Consider the following 27,764-nt stretch of genomic DNA (forward strand, 5'->3'; position numbering starts at 1 on the left):
GTTGGTCCACTGTGTTTTATCAAGGGCAGGGTCAATGCAGCTAGCTATCAGGAGATTTTGGAGCACTTCATGCTTCCATCTGCTGAAAAGCTTTATGGAGATGAAGATTTCATTTTTCAGCACGACCTGGCACCTGCTCACAGTGCCAAAACCACTGGTAAATGGTTTACTGACCATGGTGTCACTGTGCTCAATTGGCCTGCCAACTCTCCTGACCTGAACCCCATAGAGAATCTGTGGGATATTGTGAAGAGAACGTTGAGAGACTCAAGACCCAACTCTCTGGATGAGCTAAAGGCCGCTATCGAAGCATCCTGGGCCTCCATAAGACCTCAGCAGTGCCACAGGCTGATTGCCTCCATGCCACGCCGCATTGAAGCAGTCATTTCTGCCAAAGGATTCCCGACCAAGTATTGAGTGCATAACTGTACATGATTATTTGAAGGTTGACGTTTTTTGTATTAAAAACACTTTTCTTTTATTGGTCGGATGAAATATGCTAATTTTGTGAGATAGGAATTTTGGGTTTTCATGAGCTGTATGCCAAAATCATCCGTATTAAGACAATAAAAGACCTGAAATATTTCAGTTAGTGTGCAATGAATCTAAAATAAATGAATGTTAAATTTTCATCATGACATTATGGAAAATAATGAACTTTATCACAATATGCTAATATTTTGAGAAGGACCTGTATGTACAAACAGGAGTATGTTAGACCTGTGTTCCTTAATCTTTATTCTCTACACCACTCATTAGAAAGCAGGGATTGTTTTAACCAATGAGTGTACAAGAAAGTTCTAACTTAATACGAGATTTATTTTATTATGTGTTGTTCCTCTTTCTGTACTTGTCAATAGATATAATGTATCATTAAAAAGGTCTTTCTAAGGGCTTTCTAATCTAATTAGCTGAATTAGAGCAAAAACCAACACAATTATATTTTTAAATGATTAGCATAAAGATCATGATGACTTATACATTTTGCTTTATGGTTTGTAAATGTGTGAAGAGATTGCTTGTTTTACATTCTGCATCACACCAAAGCGTGTGATACATGGACAGTAAACAATTTACAAAGAAGCATTGAACAATTGTTAGTAATGGAAACTGACCAAGTAGTTCTTCTGCAAATTGTCTGCTTTTGTTTGCTCAGGTGTACTTCTGACGTTGTGCATGCGGTGCATCTAAAGAACATTGACAAAAGGAAATCATCAACAAAATGAAACTCCCCAGTTCCTGGTCCACCCAGGCTTATTGTGCTAACGCATACCTAATTGTTTGACATAAAACAGGTCTGCTGGATTTCTCTGGCCTGGTCATCTGTCCTTATTTCATTGTGCCTTTAGAAGAAGCTGGCTAGTGTTCTATCTGAGTCTCGGGATGTGGCTTATGTTTGAGCTAAGCACCATAATCACAGGGCCTGTATTCATGAAGAATCCTAATGTGAGCTGCTCACATTCCAGGCTGAGGATGAAAGCAGAGGGAAATTGATTGTGCGGCAATGCCTGTTAGTTCTCACCGTGATCCCTGGACCAAATCTACAGGTCCTTCTCAAAATATTAGCATATTGTGATAAAGTTCATTATTTTTTATAATGTAATGATGAAAATTTAACATTCATATATTTTAGATTCATTGCACACTAACTGAAATATTTCAGGTCTTTTATTGTCTTAAAACGGATGATTTTGGCATACAGCTCATGAAAACCCAAAATTCCTATCTCACAAAATTAGCATATTTCATCCGACCAATAAAAGAAAAGTGTTTTTAATACAAAAAACGTCAACCATCAAATAATCATGTACAGTTATCCACTCAATACTTGGTCGGGAATCCTTTTGCAGAAATGAAATCATTAAATCATGAAAAATAATTAACTTTATCACAATATGCTAATATTTTGAGAAGGACCTGTAGAGCTCTTCACTCGCTCTGCATGGATACCAAAGCACACGTCTTATCGAGCAGTGTTGGAGAAGCAACCAAATGCTGGCAGGCATAAAGTAATAAAGGATGATTTGAAATAAGTAAACTTTAACCTTCACTGAAACTGAAAATTCAAGGAATCCACAAATTCCAAAACTGAGATAACAAGAACAAGCCACAAAAAAAGCTGCCTTTAGGGCAGCCAAGAGGTTCTAAAAATTGAAGAAATAAATTTTTTATTTAAAAGCAATTAAAAAACATACCTTTTTAGCCTGTTTTTACTTGTGGCTTATTTTATTTTATTTGTTAAACTATCAGATTAGATCAGAAGTAGGTATTTTGATTTGATGTACATTTCTTTAATATTATTTATCTTTGATTTACCTTTATGGCCTAAGTGAAAAGTCTTGTTTTCAGACACTTAGATTAGAGAGTAGATTTAAATACATTTTGAACCTGACAAAGACCAAATAATTTTATTATATTTGGATGTGTAAACTTTAGAACTTATATGACGTGTAGATCGTATATGACTTTAATATAATTTGTTAACTTTCTTATGTTCTTATAAAGTTTATTGTCTGGTAATTATCTCCTTGGTGTTAATTCAGTGTTATGTCCCTTGTAGTTTATTCTTCCATCTATCTGATGAATTTGCCAGACCTGCAATAAAAATAACAGAAAGGGAAGACATTTTGAATTTTTTACACCTGCTTTATTGCCTGTTAAGGTTTTTTATTCTTTCACATCCTCACTTTAGGATCTCCTCAGTCATCTACCAGAAGAGGTAGAAGTAGAACAAGGAACAGTATTAATGGAAAACTTTAACAGCACAGCATCACTTACATTTTGAGGCACAGTTCAGAAGAACAAATCATCCGCCCCTCAAACAGCATTCCTTTCTGCTCCGTTGTACGTCCACCTCCTTATGATTCAGCTTCCATATGCTGGTACACTAACATTTGTGGACTGATAGTGATCATTTTCATCACTGTTTTCATTCCACCTGGATAAAAACGCCCCTGTGTGTTAAATATAATCTGATAACTCAGCATGTTCTCTACTATGGAGAATAATAGTTGTAATATTGTTCCAAAGTTCAACACTGGAATCAAACAGCCAACCATTATGCAATAAAACAGTAATTATTGGTTAACTTTGCAGTCCTGTTTAAAAGCTGCCACAATCAACAATATACACTGTAGGATTTACATAATCTTATTGTGCAAATCAGTTTGCTTTCTAAAATAATAAATAAATAGTGGTTCATTGCATCCAATCAAATAGTAACGTATCAATCTTGTGATGTTACAGCTGAGCACCTCACTAAGAGAAATTATCTAATAGCTTTTCATTAGCATGTATGAACAAATGCATATTGGAAATTAGCTCCAATCAGAGAAGCTTTCTGACATTCACAAAATAAAAAAATATTCCTGAATAACACTGAGGTACAGATATTGTGGTTATCCAATCTGAAAATATTTTCCAACAAAAAAATGGCTCTAGTTGGTTACGGGAATACAAAGTTAGTACATCATAAGTGGGAGTATGATGTGCATCTTCAGTGAGTACTGTAGTTCCTTTATCCAGTTGAAGCCATGGTGATATGTTTGCAGGAAATACTACGTGTTTTCACTACACCAAGACTGAATAGTATAGAAGGTAACATGCTGGTGTGGGCATGCAGCCTATGTGACGTTGCTCTATATGTGTTCCAAATATTGAGTGAGAAGTGAAGGAAGAGGGAGGAGAGGAAGCTGCTTAAATCTGGCTCGCCCAATCACATTCCTGATCCGGAGACGACACAGCTGGCAGAGACTTCTCGGTGACACTAGAGACAAACAGAGCAGGTTCTTCTTAATGTGACCATCCATGTACTTTCATGTAAGTTTGATTAAAATCACTCCTAACAGTTCAGGTGTACCTTCAAATGTCACAAGCAGCTGATGTGTCTTTCCACCAGGGGGTGCAAGATCTACTGGCCGCTGGCCGTTGCCATCTCTGAGCTTGGCTTCAGCTCCATGGTCGAGTAAAACTGACACCAGATCTGCACAGTCCTGTCTGGCAGCTGCATGCAGAGGGCTTTCACCTCCTCTGCCTGCATTAACACTGGCTCCTGGATAAGAGAGAGGTATGGGGAAGAGGACAAAATAAATGACACTACAACAGTACCATGTATTTGTCAGTAGTGCCAAAAACTAAAGACAGTGTTCATAGGTTGTAAGATGATGAGTCTTAATACCCTGTGTCTTTTTTTAGCCTCATATTGTCTGAGTTGAAGCTATGCGATAACAATTATATTTGCTATTTAGCAGTATGATTTACTGGTGTTTCCTGGTCACCAGTAAATTGGTCATATTATTAATTCAATTCAAGGACAGCAGTGCGATTAGTGCTGGCTGTGATATTCCAGACCTGTGAATAATTTCACAGAATTAAGTTGTTTTTAAAAGTGGCATTAATAATTAATTGATTATGTGAAACACATTCCTGTCGCCTAATTTGTTCTGATAAGAGCCGGTGGCCAGAAGCCCCAGAGTGGTTAACACCTGTAATTAAGCATGGTTGGCATGGTCCAGCAGGTCGGTCTTTCAATACTGGACCCAGTTCAGCACATAGATCCAAGAGCAATGCTCTAGGGAGTCCCAATCGGCATATTAGCCAGTCATCATCATGGGACAGGAAATCCTGGTGATCCCTAAAAACAGGTTCCCTCCTAATTCTCCCATTTGCATTATCTTCTAGCAAGGCCAAATCATCCATCTCGCAGCTTCACGCACAAATGTCACCACAGTTTTTAAATGTTTACAGCAATCAGTGTTTTTGGCTCACACCTTGTCACAATTTCTGTCTTAATCTGTGGTATACATCACCCTGGTAATCATCGGGGAGAGGAATGTGATGGTGAGAAAACTTTGACAAAATGTTCTGCTGACTTTGATTTGTAGCACAACTGATAATAGTTTATACTAGTTCTAGTACTCTCCGTTTGTTCTCCTTTTGTTAAAGCCTGAAAAAGACAAAACAATAAATCACTTTTTATTTTAAAAAACACCTACATTTTGTTTAATGTTACTTTTCCTTTTTGCTAGATGAGCTGGGTCCTAACATAGGTGCTACTAGGTCACATGGACAGCAACACTAATGTGCAAACTGTTACTGAGTGAAAGACTCAGAGGTATCTATTTTCAATAAGAGAGTATGTATGTATGTATGCCTCTGATGCATTTGTATGAAGTGAATTTTTGAGTCCAAAATAGCTGTTTTATTAAGCTTTATTCAACATGTTCAGAAGATGGATAAATGGGATTTTAATTCTTAATTAAATGCTACTTATGTTGTTGAAAAAAAGGCATGTCCTAAACACTGCTCAGAAAAGGATGGCTGATGATTGATTATTTGCTCTAACAGTCTGATGCAAAAATAATGTACAAAACTATTATAAAAATGCATTGTGCAGAAGCCACTTTCAGAAACAGATGAAATTTTACATGAAAACATGGTATATGTAGCTGATTGGAAAGCTCTCATAAAAAACAACCTTAGGATGTACGATAGTAAAGACACACACCTCTGTCCAACAAAATCTTTGAGCAGGCCATGTGTTGGTGTAGACAGCTCACATAGAGAGGAGAGCCCAAGTGGGGGACTTGATAGTCTGGATCTGCTCCATGAAAAAGAAGGGACTCCACACACTGGCTGTTACCTTCACACAAGATGAAACAATGATGAAACATTCAGAAACATCACTTAAATAGAGCACAGCTTGGATCTGTTGTGCTTTGAATTCATTCTAACTACTTTGTGACCTTCCTCTGTAGATAAGCACTGACAGTCAGGGCCTTTGTGCTGTGTCTGGGATTTGACTCTGCCATGAAGGAACTTAAAAACAGACTTTCACTGGTGTCCCCTTATATCAGCTGCTTGTTTTCCCTATTACACTGTTAGACATTCTAGTGATTTTGGTGCCACAAGGTCTGGTCTGCATATTTCAGAAACTGAGTATCTACTAGGATGTTGACACACAACAATCTCTTGGATTTGCAGAGAATGGTTAGAAAAGAGATGATATTGACTGAGAGGGAGTTGTTTAAACAAAATTACCATGCTGATGTTAGAGGTCAGAGAAGAATTCAATTCAATTCAGAAATACTTTATTGGGGTGGGGCTTTGGTGGCCCTTGGTTTCTGACGTCGGTTCCGATTCTGTCTGGGGGAAAGGGAGGGGTCAGGGAGGGGTCTGCATGCTTTGGGTGGGCGGGCTGGTCAGGGTTGATCTCAGGGTGGACTGGTCTCGGCTTCTCTGTGGGTTTTGGCTCTGTGGGCTCTCTGCCTTTTGTGGGCTTCAGTGTGGATTTTCCGCCGGGGCTACTTCTAGCTAGGGTATGGGTGTCGGGTATGTGTTCTCGGGTTTGGATGCTGTGGGTCTATTTTTCATGGGGGTGCACTTTCGCGAGGGGGGGCTTTATTTTTGGAAGGCTGGGGTATGGGGGGGGCATGGCAGACACTTTTTCTCATTCAACAACATGCATCAACACCACAGTTGAGCGGGTGGAGGTGGGTTTGGGGTCTTTCCACACCGCCGTTCGCTGTTGCTGTCTGGGGTTAAAGGCCGGGAGAAAGACCTTCTTATTGAGATTGGGGCTGGGGGTGAATTGGCGCCGGGACTGGCTTTTAGGCTCTCTCCGGATCGCTTGAATTTCCTTGGATCCCTTGGGGGGGTCTTGGCCGGACAGTGTGCGGCAGAGTATGTCGTGCAGGAGTGTGAGTGGCCAGCATGCTGGGGGTTTAGATGTGGGGTCGGCGGGGTGTCCGGTCTTTGGCGTACTATGGTGGCCTTCCTCAGATGCTTCCTTCTGTGGCTCTGGCCCCTTTCCAGACAGTCCTGTGCAATATTGATGTTGCACAACCTGATATTGTGATGATAAAATATTTGTCTGTGAAAAGAAATGTCCGCTTAAAAATGTATTTTACACACAGAGCTGCCTTTAACCAGACGCTGTATGTTTTGCAGAATTCTGTGTTCTGTGCATCAGCTGCTTTGTAATAATACTAGAGTGGTGAATTGACTAAAGCTTGGAACACACCACATGATTATTTGCCCGACTCTACCCCGATTCCACAGCGGGAAAATGTTTGAATCAGTCGGCACTAGTTACGGTGAGTTAGCAGGGCAAGTCAGCCCTGCCTTGCCCCGCCCTGCCCTGCCCCGCCCTGCCCTGCCCCGCCCCGCACCGCCCTGCCCCGCCCCTCCACGCATAAGACAAACTATTAACTAATTAAATACAATCATGTAGTGATAAAAACACTAACAAAACAAGAGAGATACTCTGATATTATAGACTAACAAATAGTAAATAATGACGGACCTTATTGAAAAAAAAAAACAATTCACATATTGCTGATGTTGGCTGATGAAGCAGTCTGTGCTTACATCTTGTAAGCTGCAGTAGCACAAATGGAGTTCCACTTTATCTGTTACCATATACAGCATATACAGTTATTATACTTTTATATTTCCACATATAGGACTTACCTAACCACAAGCTGCTACAGAAAAAATACTTCCTGTAAATCCCTGATAAGAGGTTTGGAACTGTTAAATGACATGCTGCTGCATCCAGACTGGCCAACAGGCAGCGCCAGATTCTACTGTCATGTTCAGCAAAGGATTCCAGATAAATTGGTGAATAAATGACTGAAGTACTCTAGTTGTTTGCATGACTCCATAAACTCCTATATTGAGCAGAAGCTAACAGAAGAAGAAAAATGAGCATAGTGCAGTCAGATTCAGTAAACAAGAATATGATTCTGATGAGGCTGGTTTGTCAGATTAAAAGTACCTTTATAAAAAAACAACCTTCAAGCAGGTATTAAACATATGTTTCATTAAGGCCACATTTCTGAATTAAATTTGTTTCATATTGGCCTTGTGATATTCTAATCTTAAATGTCGAGAAAAAACACCATAATCTAAATCAGTCCAAAGGATGTGCTTAAAATGGGAATACAGCTGGTTGTACTGGTCTATTAGAAAGCTGCTGTAGTTCATACAAGGTTCCTGATGAGTGTGTTTACCTCTCCTGCAGGCTTCGTGCAAAGGGGAAGGGAAATGTGCATGTCGTGTGTGCATGTGCGCTCCATTCTGCAGCAGCAGTTCCATACAGCCAATACTCCCTGAGGCACAGCAGTTGTACAGAGGAGTGACGCCATCGATAGTGGCAGCATTTACCTGCAGGAACATGTACAATTAATTACCAGGATATGAAACTTAAAGTATCAGAAGGAGGGTACTTACATTAGCTCCAACACTTAATAACGCCCTAACACATGCCACGTGTCCTGACAGACAAGCTTCATGGAGAGGCGTCACGTGGTTGATGGTGTTGGTGTTTGCAAGATATCCCTGCAAATGAACACAGGATCAGGATGTTTCACAAAGATCACAAAGCAAGACATTTTAGGCCTAAAACAAAATCTCCAGCAGCCCAACAGTATCCAGAAGTCATGTCTTTAGGAAATAGGCAAATATCCCACAAACACCTAACAGGACCTGAGACCAGCATTATCCCTCAGTGGATAATCTGTCACAGTTCTTTGCTAAAATCTATTAGAATTTTTCTTTCTTGTGTCATAATCCCTTAGACTTTGGTTTGGGTTTTGTGGTCTTTGAGTTCTTTGCCTTTTAGTAGATTCTTGTGTTTACTTGTTTTCTGTTCAGAGAGTGTTTCACTCATTTCTATATAATGCATAACCATCTGAGGGATAGTTTACGTAACCACCAAGATTTTATAATCCATTCAGTCATAAGTGACTTCAGTGAATACTAGCTACCAGCAGGCAGATCCGCATAGATGTTTTAGTTTTATCAGGGGTCGTTATCTATCACATCTTATAAGAGTCCACTGGTCAGTTAAGTAGCAGAGGGGGTTATTAATCAGTGTCAGCTGTTCTGATGTCAATGAATTTATTTGACTGCTTTTCAAAAGTTTTGCATTTGACCAGATCAATATTCCAGTTATCGCCTCGACCATGAAGCGGGGTAGTAAAGCATAAGGAACAAGGTGTGACTCAAACCTTTTGAACTGTAATGTAGCTATACAGATCAGTACTACCTGGTTTCTCCATTATTACCTAATTTGGAAATTAAAATAAACCCTGAGAGATGCACCTCATTTTTTAAAACAAATATTAAACATCTCCAAAAAAAGAGATTCTATATAACAATAGAAAGACAGAAAACATATATTTATTTGGTCCATAAAAGGCAAATACACATTTATTAGTGTGGTCAAATCAGAAACAACTGTTAAAACTCAAAAAGTTTACAAAACCCTTTTTAGCACTAGGGGGCAATTAAAACATAACTATGTCCACATAATGTTAAGGACAGAAGGATCTTTTTACTTTGATACTGTTGCATTAACAGCCAACTGAGACTGTAGGCTAATGATGATGGTGAGCTATTCAGTATTAAAGATTATACATGAAACTTTCACATCCTAGATTAAAGTAGGTCACTTAGAGCTTTTCCCCTGTGTCGCATCTTAATGAGATATTTACAATAAGAGTATTGGCCCATTTCCTTTGGTTTAAGATGATCTCAGCGTGTGTGATGGTCTTACCTCAGCCAATAGCCTGCGCAGGACCAGCAGGCGACCCTGAGAGGCTGCGTCATGGAGTGGAGAGCGATCTGCCCAGGACCCTGGAAGCAAACAATCCCCCAAACAGAGACACAAGTTATTCTTAAAATTCACAACATCAACGTGCAGTCTGTATTCAGATTGAAACAACTGTCCATCAGCAGTCAGAATATTTAAATGTTGGCACTAACCTTCGAGAAACCCAGATTCAATTCAATTCAGTTTATTTATATAACGCCAATTCACAATTCATTTCAAGGCACTTTACAAAGTCAATTCAATCGAATCATACAGATTTAAAGTCAGGTAGATACATTCCAATTAATTCTAACTATGCGGATTTCAATTAATCCTAACTACTGCGCTCTCAAGTTTCTTCCATGCTCGCAAATTATTTTTGCTCTCTCTCAGATTAAAGTCATATCATCTCCTAGCAACCATGTCAGCCAATAGAATGACAGTGTGCAAATGCTACATCACAGGCTTAGTTGGGGTGCGCTTGTTTCCTTCTACTGACTCTGCCTGTGTTGCTACAATTGATGATTGAGAACCTTTTGCATTTGGCTCAGCAATTGCTCCAGAATTTGACGCCTCAGCAGAGTCTGTAACAATGGTAGAAAGTATAACATTATCGTTATTTTCTTGTGAAGCACTTAAATTATGGAAAATGAAGAATAAGCATTTATTTATAAAATGTATGATTCAGATACCATAAATAGCTATCCCAATAAGTAAAAAAACTGTTTAATTTAACCCAACAAGGACCAAACCCTTGAAAGGTAAGGTTAGCTTTGTCACCATTTTACTGGAAATAGTTATAACAGTGATATTGTAAATCATTAACTTTATCTTTGATATACTAGATGAATTATTCAATTCAATTCAAATTCAATTCAAAAATACTTTATTACGGTAATCCCAAAGGGAAATTAAATTAAATTAGCAAATTTACAATGCAATTCTTAAATATGTCTTCCACTGAAAAGATGTGTTTGATTGCCATATTTTATTTTAATGTTGTTTATGTTGATAGAAACAGACGCAACTACTGAATGTTTAAAATCACTTACTTCAGGATAGTTTGAATTACGGTATCCATTGTCATTATATTTTGCTGAGTTGAGCTATCCATTGAAGTAGATTGACCTATTTCACAAAATTGCGACGCACACTGGATGCATAGAAACACTTCCAGATTTTGCTCCTATGACCTGTGTCAGGGAAGTAGCAACACAGGTACGCTCAGTAGAAGGAAACAAGCGCACCCCAAATAAGCCTGTGACCTACCAGTTGCACACTGTCATTCTATTGCCTGACATGATTGCTAGAAGATGATACAACTTTAATCTGAGATAAAGCAAAAAGAATTTGCGAGCAGTTTTGACCCGAGCAGAGAGCAGGTTTGCGCGCATGGAGGATGAAGCAAGCAGGAGGAGAAATTATCTATGCAAGAAACATTAGATCAGAGTGCAGAAACAAAGATTTGAGAGAGAACAGAGTATATTTGAAAGAAAGTAGAAGTTCTGAATGCAAGCATTACTAGCTTTGAGTGCAAGCAGAATGTAATCCTGCTCTCAAATTGAAAATATGTGCTATTGATGTTTGGCAGTAAATTTCCCCCATACAAGTGTATCATCTGTATAAAGTGAGCATTAAGTTGCAGGCAGCAGCGGCTTGGCCCATGTCCCCCACCAGGAAGGAACCACAGCTAAACACAGAGCCAGACCAGGTGTGGCTCCTTAAAGGGTAAAAAACTGGGAGAGAACATAAAGTTTAAAGGTAAAATAACAGGAAATAACGCAAAATTGGAGAGTAGTATGAGAATGTAGCAGAGTGAAAATGGTAATTATGTCCCCCAGCAGTCTAACCCTATAGCTCCATAAATAGCTTAGGATGATCTAAGCCACTCTAACTTTAAGCTTTATCAAAAATGAAAGTTTTAAGCCTAGCCTTAAAAGTAGACAGGGTGTCTGCCTCACAGACTAAAACTGGGAGCTGGTTCCACAGGAGAGGAGCTTGATAACTAAAGGATCTGCCTCCCATTCTACTTCTAGAGACTCTAGGAACCACCAGTAAACCTGCAGTCTGAGAACAAAGTGCTCTGTTAGGAATATATGGAACAATCAGATCTCTGATGTATGATGGAGCTAGATCATTAAGAGCTTTATTTGTGAGAAGGAGAATTTTAAATTCCAGTCCAGCCTTGAAGTAACAAATCCATGGACTAGTTTTTTACCGTCACTCCTGGACAGAATATTTCTAATTTTGGTAATATTCCAGAGGTGAAAGAAGGAAATCCTAGAAACCTGGGATTTAATATGGGACAGTCCTGCAACCATCCCCCACGACGCCCCCCAATAGCTGCAGCCACAATCCACCACCCCCACCTCCCCAACCTCAAGAGGGGCCTTGGCACCTCCAACCCCCACCCTGAAGTTCCCCCCCACCAGCCCCCTACCAACGCCGAGGACGGCTCTTTCCATCCAGGAGAGGGACATCAACAAACTCTTCAGGAGACAGAACCCCCGGAAAGCTGCTGGACCGGATTCAGTCTCACCAGCCAGCCTGAAGCACTGCGCTGATCAGCTGTCTCCAGTCTTTACAGACATTTTTAACACCTCACTGGAGACATGTCATATGCCATCCTGCTTCAAGTCCTCCACCATCATCCCTGTTCCCAAGAAGCCAAAGACCACAGGGCTTAATGACTTCAGAACCGTCGCCCTGACCTCTGTGGTAATGAAGTCCTTTGAGCGCCTTGTGCTCTCACACCTAAGATATCACCGACCCCCTCTTGGACCACCTGCAGTTTGCCTATAGAGCCAACAGGTCTGTAGACGATGCAGTCAACATAGCCCTTCACTTCATACTCCGGCACCTGGACTCCACAGGAACCTACGCCAGGATCCTGTTTGTGGATTTCAGCTCTGCCTTCAACACCATCGTCCCAGTTCTGCTACAGGAGAAGCTCTCCCAGCTGAGTGTGCCTGACTCCACCTGCAGGTGGATCACTGACTTGTGGTCTGACAGGAAGCAGCGCGTGAGGCTGGGGAAGCATGTCTCTGACTCCCTGACCATCAGCACCGGTTCCCCCCAAGGCTGTGTTCTCTCTCCTCTGCTCTTCTCCCTGTACACCAACAGCTGCACCTCCAGTCACCAGTCTGTCAAGCTTCTGAAGTTTGCAGACGACACCACTCTGATCGGACTCATCTCTGATGGTGACAAGTCCGCGTACAGATGGGAGGTGGACCATATGTTGGACTGATGCAGCCAGAACAACCTTGAGTTCAGTGCTCTAAAGACAGTGGAGATGGTTGTGGACTTCCGGCAGAACCCGGCCCCACCCGCCCCCATCACCCTCTGTGACTCCACAATTGACACTGTGGAATCTTTCCGCTTCCTGGGAACCATCATCTCCCAGGATCTCAAGTGGGAGCCAAACATCAGCTCCCTCATCAAGAAAGCCCAGCAGAGGATGTTCTTCCTGCGGCAGCTGAAGAAATTCAACCTGCCAAAGGCTATGATGGTGCACTTCTACACAGCCATCATTGAGTCCATCCTCACCTCCTCCATCACCATCTGGTACGCCGCTGCTACAGCCAAGGATAAGGGCAGGCTGCAGCATGTCATTCAGTCTGCTGAGAAGGTGATTGGCTGCAGTCTACTGTCGCTCCAGGAACTGTACACCTCCAGGACCCTGAAGCGGGCAGGGAAGATTCTGGCTGATCCCTCCCACTCCGGTCACAGACTCTTTGAGACTCTCCCCTCTGGCAGGAGGCTGCGGTCCATACGGTCCAAAACCTCACGCCACAAGAACAGTTTTTCCCATCTGCCACCAGCCTGGTTAACAAAGCCCGGAAACCACCCAGACACTCCCCCCACCCCTTTTTTTGCTGACAGGACACCTGTAACCTGCAACTCTGTGCGTTACATTAACGCTCAGCTTGGACTCCTGCTTTACTTGCACAATGATCACCTGCACTGTTGTATTGCTCTTGCATCTTATACTGCTCTATATTTACTCTCGTCTTGTCTGAATTTAGAAGAAGATTTAAAGTCATGCAAGATTATATGTCTTCAAGACATGCCCGTAGTCTATCTAACTGGTTGGGCTCATCAAGATGTATGGATAAATAAAGCTGAGTATTATCAGCATAACATATCGGTCAACTTCCAACCGGGAGTATATCAATGATGCCCTGTGCTGAACAATAAACTTCCTTTAGATTTTCATCAACTTCTACAAGAAATCCATAAATAATTTCCATCTTGCTGTAAATATCCATGTGAAAAGAAATAAGAAAATGACGTAGATGTGGACATAGTTGTTGCGAACCCTGGTAACAATGTTTTAAAAGCCATAAAATAAAGTCATCCTTTATTGCGGCAGCATAGCCTCACACTGGGAATTTAGAAAAACCAGAGCTTTAATGTGAGCACATGCAGAAAGTGGGGGAAAATACCACATAAAAAAATATATAATTATTAGCACCCCACCTTTCACAAGGATTGGAGCATAAAGAGAGAGATCTTTGACTTTTCATCTTTGCACAATCTGTCTAGCTTAGGGGTGTCCAAAGTGCAGCCCGGGGGCCATTTGTGGCCCTCTGAATGATTTTGTGTGGCCCTCGGCCACAATTCTAGAATGGAGCAAATCTGGCAAGCACAATTGGTTGATGCAGATGGACACTTTTTTTGAAGGTGGAATTTTCACACACAAATAAACTCTTGTTAAAATAATTTTTTTTAGATACAACAAAAATGGTCTAATTTATTAACCAGGCTTCTGGATTCATCTTAATTTTGTACAGGTCCTTCTCAAAATATTAGCATATTGTGATAAAGTTCATTATTTTCCATAATGTCATGATGAAAATTTAACATTCATATATTTTAGATTCATTGCACACTAACTGAAATATTTCAGGTCTTTTATTGTCTTAATACGGATGATTTTGGCATACAGCTCATGAAAACCCAAAATTCCTATCTCACAAAATTAGCATATTTCATCCGACCAATAAAAGAAAAGTGTTTTTAATACAAAAAACGTCAACCTTCAAATAATCATGTACAGTTATGCACTCAATACTTGGTCGGGAATCCTTTTGCAGAAATGACTGCTTCAATGCGGCGTGGCATGGAGGCAATCAGCCTGTGGCACTGCTGAGGTCTTATGGAGGCCCAGGATGCTTCGATAGCGGCCTTTAGCTCATCCAGAGTGTTGGGTCTTGAGTCTCTCAACGTTCTCTTCACAATATCCCACAGATTCTCTATGGGGTTCAGGTCAGGAGAGTTGGCAGGCCAATTGAGCACAGTGATACCATGGTCAGTAAACCATTTACCAGTGGTTTTGGCACTGTGAGCAGGTGCCAGGCCGTGCTGAAAAATTAAATCTTCATCTCCATAAAGCTTTTCAGCAGATGGAAGCATGAAGTGCTCCAAAATCTTCTGATAGTTAGCTGCATTGACCCTGCCCTGTCCAGACTCTGGCACCTTGATTTCCGAATGACATGCAGAATTTGCTTTCATCCGAAAAAAGTACTTTGGACCACTGAGCAACAGTCCAGTGCTGCTTCTCTGTAGCCCAGGTCAGGTGCTTCTGCCGCTGTTTCTGGTTCAAAAGTGGCTTGACCTGGGGAATGCGGCACCTGTAGCCCATTTCCTGCACACGCCTGTGCACGGTGGCTCTAGATGTTTCTACTCCAGACTCAGTCCACTGCTTCCGCAGGTCCCCCAAGGTCTGGAATCGGCCCTTCTCCACAATCTTCCTCAGGGTCCGGTCACCTCTTCTCGTTGTGCAGCGTTTTCTGCCACACTTTTTCCTTCCCACAGACTTCCCACTGAGGTGCCTTGATACAGCACTCTTGGGAACAGCCTATTCGTTCAGAAATTTCTTTCTGTGTCTTACCCTCTTGCTTGAGGGTGTCAATAGTGGCCTTCTGGACAGCAGTCAAGTCGGCAGTCTTACCCATGATGGGGGTTTTGAGTGATGAACCAGGATGGGAGTTTTAAAGGCCTCAGGAATCTTTTGCAGGTGTTTAGAGTTAACTCGTTGATTCAGATGATTAGGTTCATAGCTCGTTTAGAGACCCTTTTAATGATATGCTAATTTTGTGAGATAGGAATTTTGGGTTTTCATGAGCTGTATGCCAAAATCATCTGTATTAAGACAATAAAAGACCTGAAATATTTCAGTTAGTGTGCAATGAATCTAAAATATATGAATGTTAAATTTTCTTCATGACATTATGGAAAATAATGAACTTTATCACAATATGCTAATATTTTGAGAAGGACCTGTAGTTAATAGAACCATAAACATCCAGTAACTCTAACTCACTTGGATGCCCCTCCCCCACTGATTAATACAGCAAGCTCTTTAGAAGGGTGACCTATGTCATATTCTCATTGCTAAACTTAGACTTGAAAAAAATCTTCTCGTCCAAAAAAGAAAACAATCAACCCAAAACATGAGGTAATGTTATGTTTGTCTTTTAATAACACTTTCATAACAGACCTTTTATAAGTTTTGGATCTACAATGATTTACAGAGCACTCTTCTACAAATGTCTGACTATTTTGTCTGCTTCAATCAAATGTATGTGTAGTTTGTTATTGAACAGATAATTTTTTTAAATGAGTTTTGTGACTCAAAGTGCTTTTAACTTGATGATCTAAGTTTAAATGGTTTTACTGGGCAGTAGATGTGAAACAGCTGAGAACATGGTTGCCCAGCATACCAGGCAAGCCCGTTTGGTTTCAAATAGAGGCAAAGGCAAATGGTGTTATGTCTCCTTGGATGAAGATATTTGATCCCAACCACAAACTTAGCCACCCTATATTTGCAACTGCAAAGTCAGTATGGTGTAAATTACGTAGGGCTGTCAGGATCTGGGTTGTGTTTGTGTTTTTGTGCTTGCTACATGTGCTCATTTTCAGACGGTGCAGGAGCTCTCAGGTGTGCTGGGTGACAGGTGCGACTTATTTCCACTGATTACTCTGAGGAGTACTTAAGCAGGAGGCTGCCAGCACTTCAATGCCAAAGTGTTTGCCACCAGTGGTACAAGCTCAAGCCAAACACTAAGTTTATGCTTCATTCTTCAACTTCTTGTAACTTTGCTCCTTTTGCAGATTTAGAAAGCCTAAGCTTTGGATCTATGTCACTGTGTACTGACTATGTCTCTGGAAGTTACTCTGGATGATCAAGCCTATCTATGCTCTGTGAATTTCATATCCTATCTCCTGTCTTCGTTTGGATTCACATCAAGCTGGCAGTTTCCTGCTCCCATCGTCTCCTGGACCAAGCCGTAAGCGTAACCTGTCCACCCTCCAACGTAAGCATCTGCACACCAAACTCATTCCTGTCTGCTCCGAGCTCACACAGAACAGCACCCAAGAAACCTTCTATGGACTCACCTTCATTAAACCTGGATCCTGAATCTCTCTACTCCTGGTGTCCTGACCACAGCTACCTAGTAAGCCGAACTCACAATCATTTTAGTTTATTGTTCTTAGTTTTGTTTACTTTCCATTTCCCTGTATTCACTCAACCTCTTCCCCTCTCTCCATACAGTGAGATTTTCGACCATTATGTTTCTGATTATCATCTTCCAAATAAACAACCTTTTACTCATTCTGTTCTCCGGACTGTTCTCTGTATGTGGGTCAGATCTATTGCAAATAAAATGACAGAACACTCTGGCCAACAAGACCCAGCAGAAGCACACTGTAGAACTCTCTCTGAACAAGCTAACCAGATCCACTTTAATGATTCCTCTCTCCGTTCCCTTTCAGAGCAACAATGCCAGACTAATCAACAGCTAGAACAGATTGCCTCCATTTTACAACAAACCCTAGGTACTCCATCCACCACACCTGCAGATGGCGCTACTGCATTTCCGGTATCCCAACAGTTACTTCATTCTCCTGATGTCACTTCCCCTAATCCGGATAAGTTTTCTGGTGAGGTGGGCAATTGTGGGGGATTTTTGCTTCAGTGTTCTTTGGTTTTCAACCGATCCCCCCGCTCTTTTCCCCATGATGACGTAAAAATGTCGTATGTTATTGGATTACTGACTGGCAAAGCTTTACAGTGGGCTGAAGCCCGGTTTCCTGATTGCAGGGAATTTGGTTGTACTTTTGATAATTTTGTTAAAGAGTTTAAGAAGACTTTTTCCCCTGTATTAGACAAGCCTAGTACTGGTTGACAGTTGAGGGCCTTAAAGCAACGTCACAGACCCATTACAGAGTTTTCTATCGAATTTCATACGTTAGCAGCCCCTTCAGGCTGGAATAATGAAGCTTTGAAAACTACCTTTTTGCATGCCTTGGATGATTCACTAAAGGTTGAATTAACTATAATTGATGAACCCCCTACCTTAGATGAGGTTATTTCTTTAGCAACCCGAGTTGACAACAGAATAAGAGAGAGGAGAGCCTTAGCAGACAGGTTAAATTACAACCCCCAGCTGAAGAGTAATTCTCCAACCTATGTCAAGGCTTCACCTCAGCAACCAGTTTCTGAACCTGAGCCCATGCTGGTGGGATGCACATGTCTCTCTTTTGAAGAGAGACAGAAACGCACAGTATCCAAGCAGTGTTTTTACTGTGGTTCTTCAGATCACTTCGTAGCAACTTATCCTGTCCGCCCCTGGCCATTAAAAGACAGGGTCCACCGGCTTTGAAGGGGGGGTTGGTGGACCACGCTCAGATTTGTAAATCCCCCAGATGCAGTTTACCTGCTACTCTCATAGTGAACCAGCATACTATGACCTTATCTGCTCTTATTGATTCTGGCTGCAAACAGAACCTTATAGATTCTGAGTTGGTAAATCAGGCAGGTATAGAAGTGGAACTACTTGAATCCCCACGTTCAGTTCTAGCTCTAGATGGTAAGAGGTTACAGCAGATAAGGAACCAAACCAGTTGACCTTTTATTGTCTGGCAATCATAGGGAGATGATGTCTTTTTTTGTGTGTCCCAAGGCTCATTAGTTTTAGGTTTCCCCTGGCTGCAAGAACATAATCCACATCTAGACTGGTCTGAGTGTCGCATTGAGTCCTGGTCCACTAATTGCCATTCATCTTGTCTCCAATCTGCTTTTTCACCTAGTCTGCCCAACAAAGAGGATGAAGTAATTGATGTGACTCATGTGCCCCTTGAGTACCATGACCTTAAGGGAGTATTTAGTAAGAATAAGGCCCTATCCCTACCACCTCACAGACCCTATGATTGTGCAATCAACCTTCTTCCCGTTGCACCTCTGCCCTCTAGCAGACTCTATAACATCTCACGTCCTGAGCAGAAATCTATGGAAGATTACATAAATGACTCTTTATCTGGAGGTATTATTCGGCCTTCCTCCTCACCACTTGGGGTGGGTTTTTTCTTTGTAGGGAAGAAGGATGGTTTGTTACGTCCCTGCATTGATTATAGGGGCTTAAATCAGATAACCGTTAAAAATAAGTACCCACTTCCCCTCATCACTTCTGCTTTCAAACCCGTTTATGGTGCCACCGTTTTCTCCAAGTTAGATCTTCGTAATGCATACCATTTGGTCAGGATTTGCCAGGGGGATGAGTGGAAGACGGCTTTCAAGACGCTGTTGGGCCATTTTGAGTATTTGGTCATGCCTTTTGGACTATGTAATGCTCCTGCTGTGTTTCAAGCCTTAGTCACCGACGTTCTCAGAGAATTTTTGAACATTTTTGTTTTTGTATACTTGGATGACATTCTGATTTACTCAAAGGACATTCAGGAGCATCGCAAACACGTTTGCCAAGTTCTTCAGCGTCTTCTGGAGAATTGCCTGTTTGTAAAAGCTGAGAAGTGTGAGTTTCCACAGTCTTCGATCACTTTCTTGAGGATGGAAAGGTACGTTCAGCTAAAAGACTTAACCCATGCCAGTCTCGCTGGTCCTTATTTTTCTCTCGTTTTAATTTATGCATTTCTATCAGACCCGGACCTAAAAATACTAAGCTGGATGTCCTCTCCAGACAGTTTGCCACAGACAATTCGGTGAAGGAACCTGCGACCATCCTACTGCCCAGTTGGACGGGTGGCACACTCAAATGGGAGATTGAGGATACTGTACTAAAGGCTCGACAACAGGAACCTGACCCCGGCAATGGACCGCCTAACCGCATCTATGTCCCATCTAAAGTACGTCCCAGAATAATCGATTGGCTATACACAGCAAACGTTTCTGCCCATCCTGGTGTTAGTAGAGCTATAGCATTAGTTCAAAGAAGGTTTTGGTGGCCATCTATGCACAAAGATGTGAAGGAGTTTGTTCAGGCCTGTGCTACTTGTGCCAGAAGTAAGTCATGTAACCAGTCTCCTGCGAGTCTTCTTCAATTCAGTTTCAATTCACTTTATTTATATAGTGTTAAAACTTGAGCAACGTAGGACCGCAAATGCAGACTAGCTGGCAGCATGACGGTAAGTGCAAAAGATATTTAATAACAAAAAACTCACTCACAGGAGGTGATGGCAAAAACAGACATGGACAGGTTGGCAAGACAGGCTTGGCATGATGAACAGGTGACATGAACCGAACAACAAGACATGATCTGAGAAATGTTTCCGTGATGTGTAAACAGAACAGGTGTGTATAAATGGAGTGAGCTCCTGCCTCAAGTGGAGGAGTTCAAGTCTTTTGGGGTCTGGTTCAAGAGTGAGGGGAGAATGGAGTGGGAGATCGACCGACGGGCACTGCAGTAATGAAGACGCTGTGCAGGTCTGTTGTGGTGAAGAGAGCTGAGCTGAAAAGCGAAGCTGTCGATTTACCAGTCGGTCTACATCTCCTACCCTCACCTATGTCCATGAACTTTGGGTCATGACCGAAAGAACGAGATCCTGGATACAAGCGGCTGAAATGAGGAGCTCGGAGTAGAGCCGCTGCTCCTCCACATCGAGAGGACCCAGTTGAGGTGGCTCAGGCATCTGTTTCAGATGTCTCTGCTTAGTCTGCTGCCGCAGTGATCCGGTCCCGGATAAGCGAAAATTGACGACGACAAAAGAAAATATGGATTATTTTGGCTGCTAACACTGCTAAACGTATTATGTTGAAATATTGGTGGCAAAATAACCCTTTCATTACAAGGAGTGGTTGATGACAATGGTTGAATTGGCTTCTTATGAGAAAGTAACTTATCCTACTGTCACAATAGGGTTTTGGGGTGGACCGAAGCGCAGACAAGAGCTTGGAAGCAGCACCTCCAGTACCTCCCCCTGGAGACAGGCTGTGTGTCATCGTTGAGTTCTGTGAGCACCCCCCAGAGAAAACTGAGAAGGTGCTCAGGACCTGGAAGTGGAGGGAGCCCGCCCACGGGCCCCTCCGGAATCAGGCGAGGAAGTGAAGGCAGCCCGCCCACAGGCTCCTCCGGGACACAATGAGGTTCTGAAGACCCGGCGGTGGCCGGCTGTGGCTCTGAAGACCCGGCGGCAGCCGGCTGTGGCTCTGAAGACCCGGCGACAGCCGGCTGTGGCTCTGAAGACCCGGCGACAGCACTCACGGCCTCAAGAAGGGGTGCGAAGGGACCTCCAGCTGAGAGTGGTGCTGGAGCATCAAGCCACCCCCTTCCCAGGAACTCCGCCTCCAGAATGAGGTGCACAGAGTCCAAATCCTCAGGGAAGATCCTCAGGTACTCAGCGAAGCCCATGACCCGCTGCCTCATGAGCTCCGACTGTGGCGTCTCCGGTCCGGAATGGACCCACGCCGGAGAAAACAGCTGCGAGGAAGCCGTGGCGGGTGGACCCTCCGTGGAAGCATAGGAGGCGTCCACCCGAACCTTCCCAGTGGCGGCTGCCCTCCGGCGAGGACGTCGTCCCGGGCAGGAGGAAAACCCAGCTGGAAACCTTGCTGCGGCTGGCAGAAGTGAGGATGGCTCTGCTGGAGGCTCAGCGAGCGTGAGCTGAGGCGGAGCTGCTGTGGGCGTGACGAGCTCGGCAGGAGCTGCTGCAGCCGAGAGCTGAGTCGAGGCTGCTGTGGGCTTAACGAGCTCAGGCGCTGCTGCTGTGGTGGAATGCTTGTGGTGAGAGCGCCATCGCTTGGAGGAGGCGTGGGCTGGGGAGGAGCGGTTCCAACCCGGCTCATAGCAGCCCAGTCGGTCTCACAAAAACACTCCTCCATCTCTTCCAGCAACAGAGGCGAAGGAAAAATCTCCACCTCCTCCCCATACAAAGTGCACAGTGTCTCATCCTGCTGTTCTATCCATCCTTTTAACTCTGTAGCTCTGTCTGCTTGGTCCGTTTGGCTGGTTCCTGCTGTCATGATAGGGTTTTGGGGTGGACCGAAGTGCAGACAAGAGCTTGGAAGCAGCATCTTAAATGAATCCTGATTTTATTTAAAGGATCAGAAACGTAACGAAATCACTGCAGGTACAACACAGAACCAGAATCCAAAAAAAACTTACGAAGCTGCGACACTGCAGGAACATGGCATGAACGAGGGCAGCAACTGAGAGCGACGAAGAACCAGCAAAGAGCAATGAAACAAAACCAACTAATATACAGAGGGAGAACAAAGGCAGGTAATCAAAAGAAACTAAGAACAGGTGAGACAAGGAGGCAGAGGGAGCAGGTGAACCTAATGAAACCAAAACATGAGGAAAGGGACTAAAGACAAGACAGTAAGCAGACCTAAATGAAACTAAAAACCAAGATAAAAATAAATCGTAAGAATCAAGGATAAACATGAACTGAAGGAAACTGAGAAACTGGAGGGAACACAACAACCTAAGAACTTAGTAAAACAGAGACCATAAGGAAACCCTGTCTACAAAGTAAACAAACTCAAACCAACACTGATAGAATAAAACTAAGAATGAAGCAGAGGAGAACACACTGGGAGGCAGAAGAAAACTAGAACTGTAGGAAAAACAGAAAACACGAATACAAAACCATGAACAAGAAACCTGTAGTAACAGTAAACAAAACACAAAGTCCAAAATGTTGCACATCCTGACATCTACTGTAAAAGCTTCAGTGTGACTGTATCTGGTCTCCCTTCACTAGCTGGCGTTCTGCTACAGGATGTACAACCTGAGAAGTGGTGTTTGGAGTTTGTAATTATTAATATAATGTAAAATATATCATAGTATTGTAAGCATTACGATGTTGTTTTGTCTGATTCACAAAAGTTTCAATAAAAATGTACATTTCAAACAAAAAAAAGAACCACTTCAGTGAACACAAATACTACCACACTGATTGGCATTTAGGGTGTGGACATTTTAAGTTCTTTGTGTTTTGTCCTAAAAAACTAAATAAGATAGAAAAGTAAAGTTTCTTATGGTTTAGTACTCCGTGTTTGGTTGAGTGATGCATTTTAATTATGTGCTTTATATCAGAAGTAAAAATGTAACCATTTGAAGATATAAAAATGAATAGAAAAGTCCTCTGATACAAGTATTCCAGGCATAAAGGTTTGTTACTAATCCTGATCTCAAAATCCAATACAACTACCATGCAATAAAAAAAAATTACTTATAGCTGCAGTAGAAACAGTTTAAACAGTTGCAATTCACAGCTAGTTAAATCTTACACGCACAGTACAGGTCCTTCTCAAAAAATTAGCATATTGTGATAAAGTTCATTATTTTCCATAATGTCATGATGAAAATTTAACATTCATATATTTTAGATTCATTGCACACTAACTGAAATATTTCAGGTCTTTTATTGTCTTAATACGGATGATTTTGGCATACAGCTCATGAAAACCCAAAATTCCTATCTCACAAAATTAGCATATCATTAAAAGGGTCTCTAAACGAGCTATGAACCTAATCATCTGAATCAACGAGTTAACTCTAAACACCTGCAAAAGATTCCTGAGGCCTTTAAAACTCCCAGCCTGGTTCATCACTCAAAACCCCAATCATGGGTAAGACTGCCGACCTGACTGCTGTCCAGAAGGCCACTATTGACACCCTCAAGCAAGAGGGTAAGACACAGAAAGACATTTCTGAACGAATAGGCTGTTCCCAGAGTGCTGTATCAAGGCACCTCAGTGGGAAGTCTGTGGGAAGGAAAAAGTGTGGCAGAAAACGCTGCACGAGAAGAGGTGACCGGACCCTGAGGAAGATTGTGGAGAAGGGCCGATTCCAGACCTTGGGGGACCTGCGGAAGCAGTGGACTGAGTCTGAAGTAGAAACATCCAGAGCCACCGTGCACAGGCGTGTGCAGGAAATGGGCTACAGGTGCCGCATTCCCCAGACCTGGGCTACAGAGAAGCAGCACTGGACTGTTGCTCAGTGGTCCAAAGTACTTTTTTCGGATGAAAGCAAATTCTGCATGTCATTCGGAAATCAAGGTGCCAGAGTCTGGAGGAAGACTGGGGAGAAGGAAATGCCAAAATGCCAGAAGTCCAGTGTCAAGTACCCACAGTCAGTGATGGTCTGGGGTGCCGTGTCAGCTGCTGGTGTTGGTCCACTGTGTTTTATCAAGGGCAAGGTCAATGCAGCTAGCTATCAGGAGATTTTGGAGCACTTCATGCTTCTATCTGCTGAAAAGCTTTATGGAGATGAAGATTTCATTTTTCAGCACGACCTGGCACCTGCTCACAGTGCCAAAACCACTGGTAAATGGTTTACTGACCATGGTATCACTGTGCTCAATTGGCCTGCCAACTCTCCTGACCTGAACCCCATAGAGAATCTGTGGGATATTGTGAAGAGAACGTTGAGAGACTCAAGACCCAACACTCTGGATGAGCTAAAGGCCGCTATCGAAGCATCCTGGGCCTCCATAAGACCTCAGCAGTGCCACAGGCTGATTGCCTCCATGCCACGCCGCATTGAAGCAGTCATTTCTGCAAAAGGATTCCCGACCAAGTATTGAGTGCATAACTGTACATGATTATTTGAAGGTTGATGTTTTTTGTATTAAAAACACTTTTCTTTTATTGGTCGGATGAAATATGCTAATTTTGTGAGATAGGAATTTTGGGTTTTCATGAGCTGTATGCCAAAATCATCCGTATTAAGACAATAAAAGACCTGAAATATTTCAGTTATTGTGCAATGAATCTAAAATATATGAATGTTAAATTTTCATCATGACATTATGGAAAATAATGAACTTTATCACAATATGCTAATATTTTGAGAAGGACCTGTACATCCTCCCTTGGTAAACAGGTTGCTACAAAATTTCAAATTCTGAATGCCAATCTGCATTATTTACTTTCAATCTGATGCTATGTCTGACTTAAAACTAAAAGGTAAAGTTTAAATGTGTAACGTCATTCCATGATCCAAGTTCATAAATGGAAGCCAGCATAAATAGCCACCTGCACTTGTTCCAGGTTCAGTGTCATATTTATTTTGTAAATAATTGACACCAGAAATTCCCCTGAATACCAACTCTGGTACTTGTACCATAGTTTGAGAACCATGGCTGTGGTCTGTCTGACTTAGTTCTGAAGTAAACATTGTTTTGCTTTTAAATCTATTGGACAAAAATGTACAGGTTTTGCAAACACGTTCTCTCAGTGTTATGCTGTAATTACTATATTATTACTATATTTAAAATATTAGGGTTGTAAGTTAGAGAACAATATAAAGGATATTTATTATAGTAACCCAGTAAATTGCTCAATTTAGCCGAGAGGATAACACATAATGCACCTAGCCTAACATAAAAAGCAGTTTCATCCATTTTATTCCTATATTCTACAGTTAAATCCAGACGTAACCACCGTGTTGTCTTTGGATCATGGCCAGCTGTAGGAGGTATTTAGGCTTGCGCCATCAGATCTCATTTTGCCATTATATATAGAGGATGCCCAGTATCACAAGTTTAACATGTTGCTCTGCACTTAGTCTTTCTATATGTTTTTGGACCCTTTGAGTCTTCATACAGGGCTCTTCCATATTAAAAAGCGCTGCATAGTACCGACCTTGGCTGATCAGAATGCCCCAGCAGGGCCGCTTCTTCTCCGGGGTGTTACTGGGTTCGGACACCGACTCTGCGGTTCTTTTCCTGGACATCTTCCCTCAGCTGCTCCTACCGGAACTCCATGTACCGCGGCTGGGACTCACGTGCTGCAGTCAAAACAGCACAGCGCGAGTCACAGCGAGGGGGAGGAGCCAGGGCCTCAAAACGTCCTCATTAGCTGAAATGTCTTGTTATTGGTGGATCGCAGGATAAGATTATTTTGCAAGGTCACAAGATAACACAAGAACGCCTCAAGTGTAAACGCATAAAAGTTTTTTAAAAGAAATGAAAATGATAGTTAAAGGGTTTTCAGGATTTTTTTCAAATCTGACCTGTTGTGTGCATTAGTATCTAGCAAAGGTGGAACCAAGTCATTGTTTTGCAAGTAACAAGTAAGTCAAGTCTTGTCTAAACTTAAATGGCATGTCCTAAGTAAGTCATTTTACCAATTATATAATTTAATCACAGAGTAATAATTATTTGTAGAATTTATCAGAACTAGAATTAGCTTTATTTTGCCAAATCTGTGCATGGTTCTTGTGTGGGAGAAGATGCTTTCCAGCCTCACCTGCTGCTGCCGGTCAATCAGGAAGGTGATCCACTGCCTGCCTGCCAGTCGTTTATTGATGTGTTAATGGAAAAAAACAAAGTTTTATTTTAACTTAGGTCTTTTAATGGGAAGCACCATGAACTCTAGTGTGCATAAATAGTAGCTGCTATACGTATAGAGCTGCGTTGCCTTCTAGTTTGTAAAATATAATTTATTCATTCATTCATCTTTTATACCGGTTATTCCATAGTGGGTCACGAGGAAGCTGGTGCCCAAAGAATCTCCAGCAGTCTACGGGGAGAGGCAGGGTACACCCTGGACAGGTCGCCAGTCCATCGCAGGGCAACACAGGGTAAAATATCAAGGAAGTCATATTAACAGGGTTAAATATGGTGCATACAACACGAATGAGGGGACTATGAAATACAGGTTCTTCTCAAAAAATTAGCATATTGTGATAAAGTTCATTATTTTCTATAATGTAATGATGAAAATTTAACATTCATATATTTTAGATTCATTGCACACTAACTGAAATATTTCAGGTCTTTTATTGTCTTAATACGGATGATTTTGGCATACAGCTCATGAAAACCCAAAATTCCTATCTCACAAAATTAGCATATTTCATCCGACCAATAAAAGAAAAGTGTTTTTAATACAAAAAACGTCAACCTTCAAATAATCATGTACAGTTATGCACTCAATACTTGGTCGGGAATCCTTTTGCAGAAATGACTCCTTCAATGCGGCGTGGCATGGAGGCAATCAGCCTGTGGCACTGCTGAGGTCTTATGGAGGCCCAGGATGCTTCGATAGCGGCCTTCAGCTCATCCAGAGTGTTGGGTCTTGAGTCTCTCAACGTTCTCTTCACAATATCCCACAGATTCTCTACGGGGTTCAGGTCAGGGGAGTTGGCAGGCCAATTGAGCACAGTGATACCATGGTCAGTAAACCATTTACCAGTGGTTTTGGCACTGTGAGCAGGTGCCAGGTCGTTCTGAAAAATGAAATCTTCATCTCCATAAAGCTTTTCAGCAGATGGAAGCATGAAGTGCTCCAAAATCTCCTGATAGCTAGCTGCATTGACCCTGCCCTTGATAAAACACAGTGGACCAACACCAGCAGCTGACACGGCACCCCAGACCATCACTGACTGTGGGTACTTGACACTGGACTTCTGGCATTTTGGCATTTCCTTCTCCCCAGTCTTCCTCCAGACTCTGGCACCTTGATTTCCGAATGACATGCAGAATTTGCTTTCATCCAAAAAAAGTACTTTGGAACACTGAGCAACAGTCCAGTGCTGCTTCTCTTTAGCCCAGGACTGGGGAATGCGGCACCTGTAGCCCATTTCCTGCACACGCCTGTGCACGGTGGCTCTGGATGTTTCTACTCCAGACTCAGTCCACTGGTTCCGCAGGTCCCCCAAGGTCTGGAATCGGCCCTTCTCCACAATCTTCCTCAGGGTCCGGTCACCTCTTCTCATTGTGCAGCGTTTTCTGCCACACTTTTTCCTTCCCACAGACTTCCCACTGAGGTGCCTTGATACAGCACTCTGGGAACAGCCTATTCATTCAGAAATGTCTTTCTGTGTCTTACCCTCTTGCTTGAGGGTGTCAATAGTGGCCTTCTGGACAGCAGTCAGGTCGGCAGTCTTACCCATGATTGGGGTTTTGAGTGATGAACCAG

The 27,764-nt window shown here is 42.3% G+C and overlaps 1 protein-coding gene and 1 long non-coding RNA gene across 3 annotated transcripts; one reads left to right on the forward strand and one right to left on the reverse strand.

The window, feature by feature from the left end:
• Nucleotides 1-2,625: 2,625 nt before the first annotated feature.
• On the reverse strand, nucleotides 2,626-26,108 carry asb5b (ankyrin repeat and SOCS box containing 5b). 2 transcript variants are annotated; one of them, XM_047366052.1, is made up of 8 exons: nucleotides 26,091-26,108; nucleotides 25,485-25,629; nucleotides 9,560-9,639; nucleotides 8,233-8,340; nucleotides 8,013-8,166; nucleotides 5,507-5,641; nucleotides 3,860-4,051; nucleotides 2,626-3,766 (listed from the first exon to the last, which is right to left on the reverse strand). In XM_047366052.1, exons 2-8 carry the CDS (start codon nucleotides 25,573-25,575, stop codon nucleotides 3,639-3,641), a joined length of 888 nt encoding a protein of 295 aa, XP_047222008.1. In that variant the 5' UTR covers nucleotides 25,576-25,629; nucleotides 26,091-26,108; the 3' UTR covers nucleotides 2,626-3,638. The 2 variants fall into 2 exon arrangements, with proteins under 2 accessions (XP_047222008.1, XP_047222007.1); XM_047366051.1 differs by lacking the exon at nucleotides 26,091-26,108 and having other exon boundaries at nucleotides 25,485-25,713.
• On the forward strand, nucleotides 16,295-17,213 carry LOC124868613. The gene is made up of 2 exons (XR_007038352.1): nucleotides 16,295-17,055; nucleotides 17,154-17,213. It is a non-coding gene; the product is annotated as an uncharacterized LOC124868613 (long non-coding RNA).
• Nucleotides 26,109-27,764: the final 1,656 nt, after the last annotated feature.

The sequence above is a fragment of the Girardinichthys multiradiatus genome, chromosome 5 (genome assembly GCF_021462225.1).
Source record: "Girardinichthys multiradiatus isolate DD_20200921_A chromosome 5, DD_fGirMul_XY1, whole genome shotgun sequence".
Lineage (NCBI taxonomy): Eukaryota > Metazoa > Chordata > Actinopteri > Cyprinodontiformes > Goodeidae > Girardinichthys > Girardinichthys multiradiatus.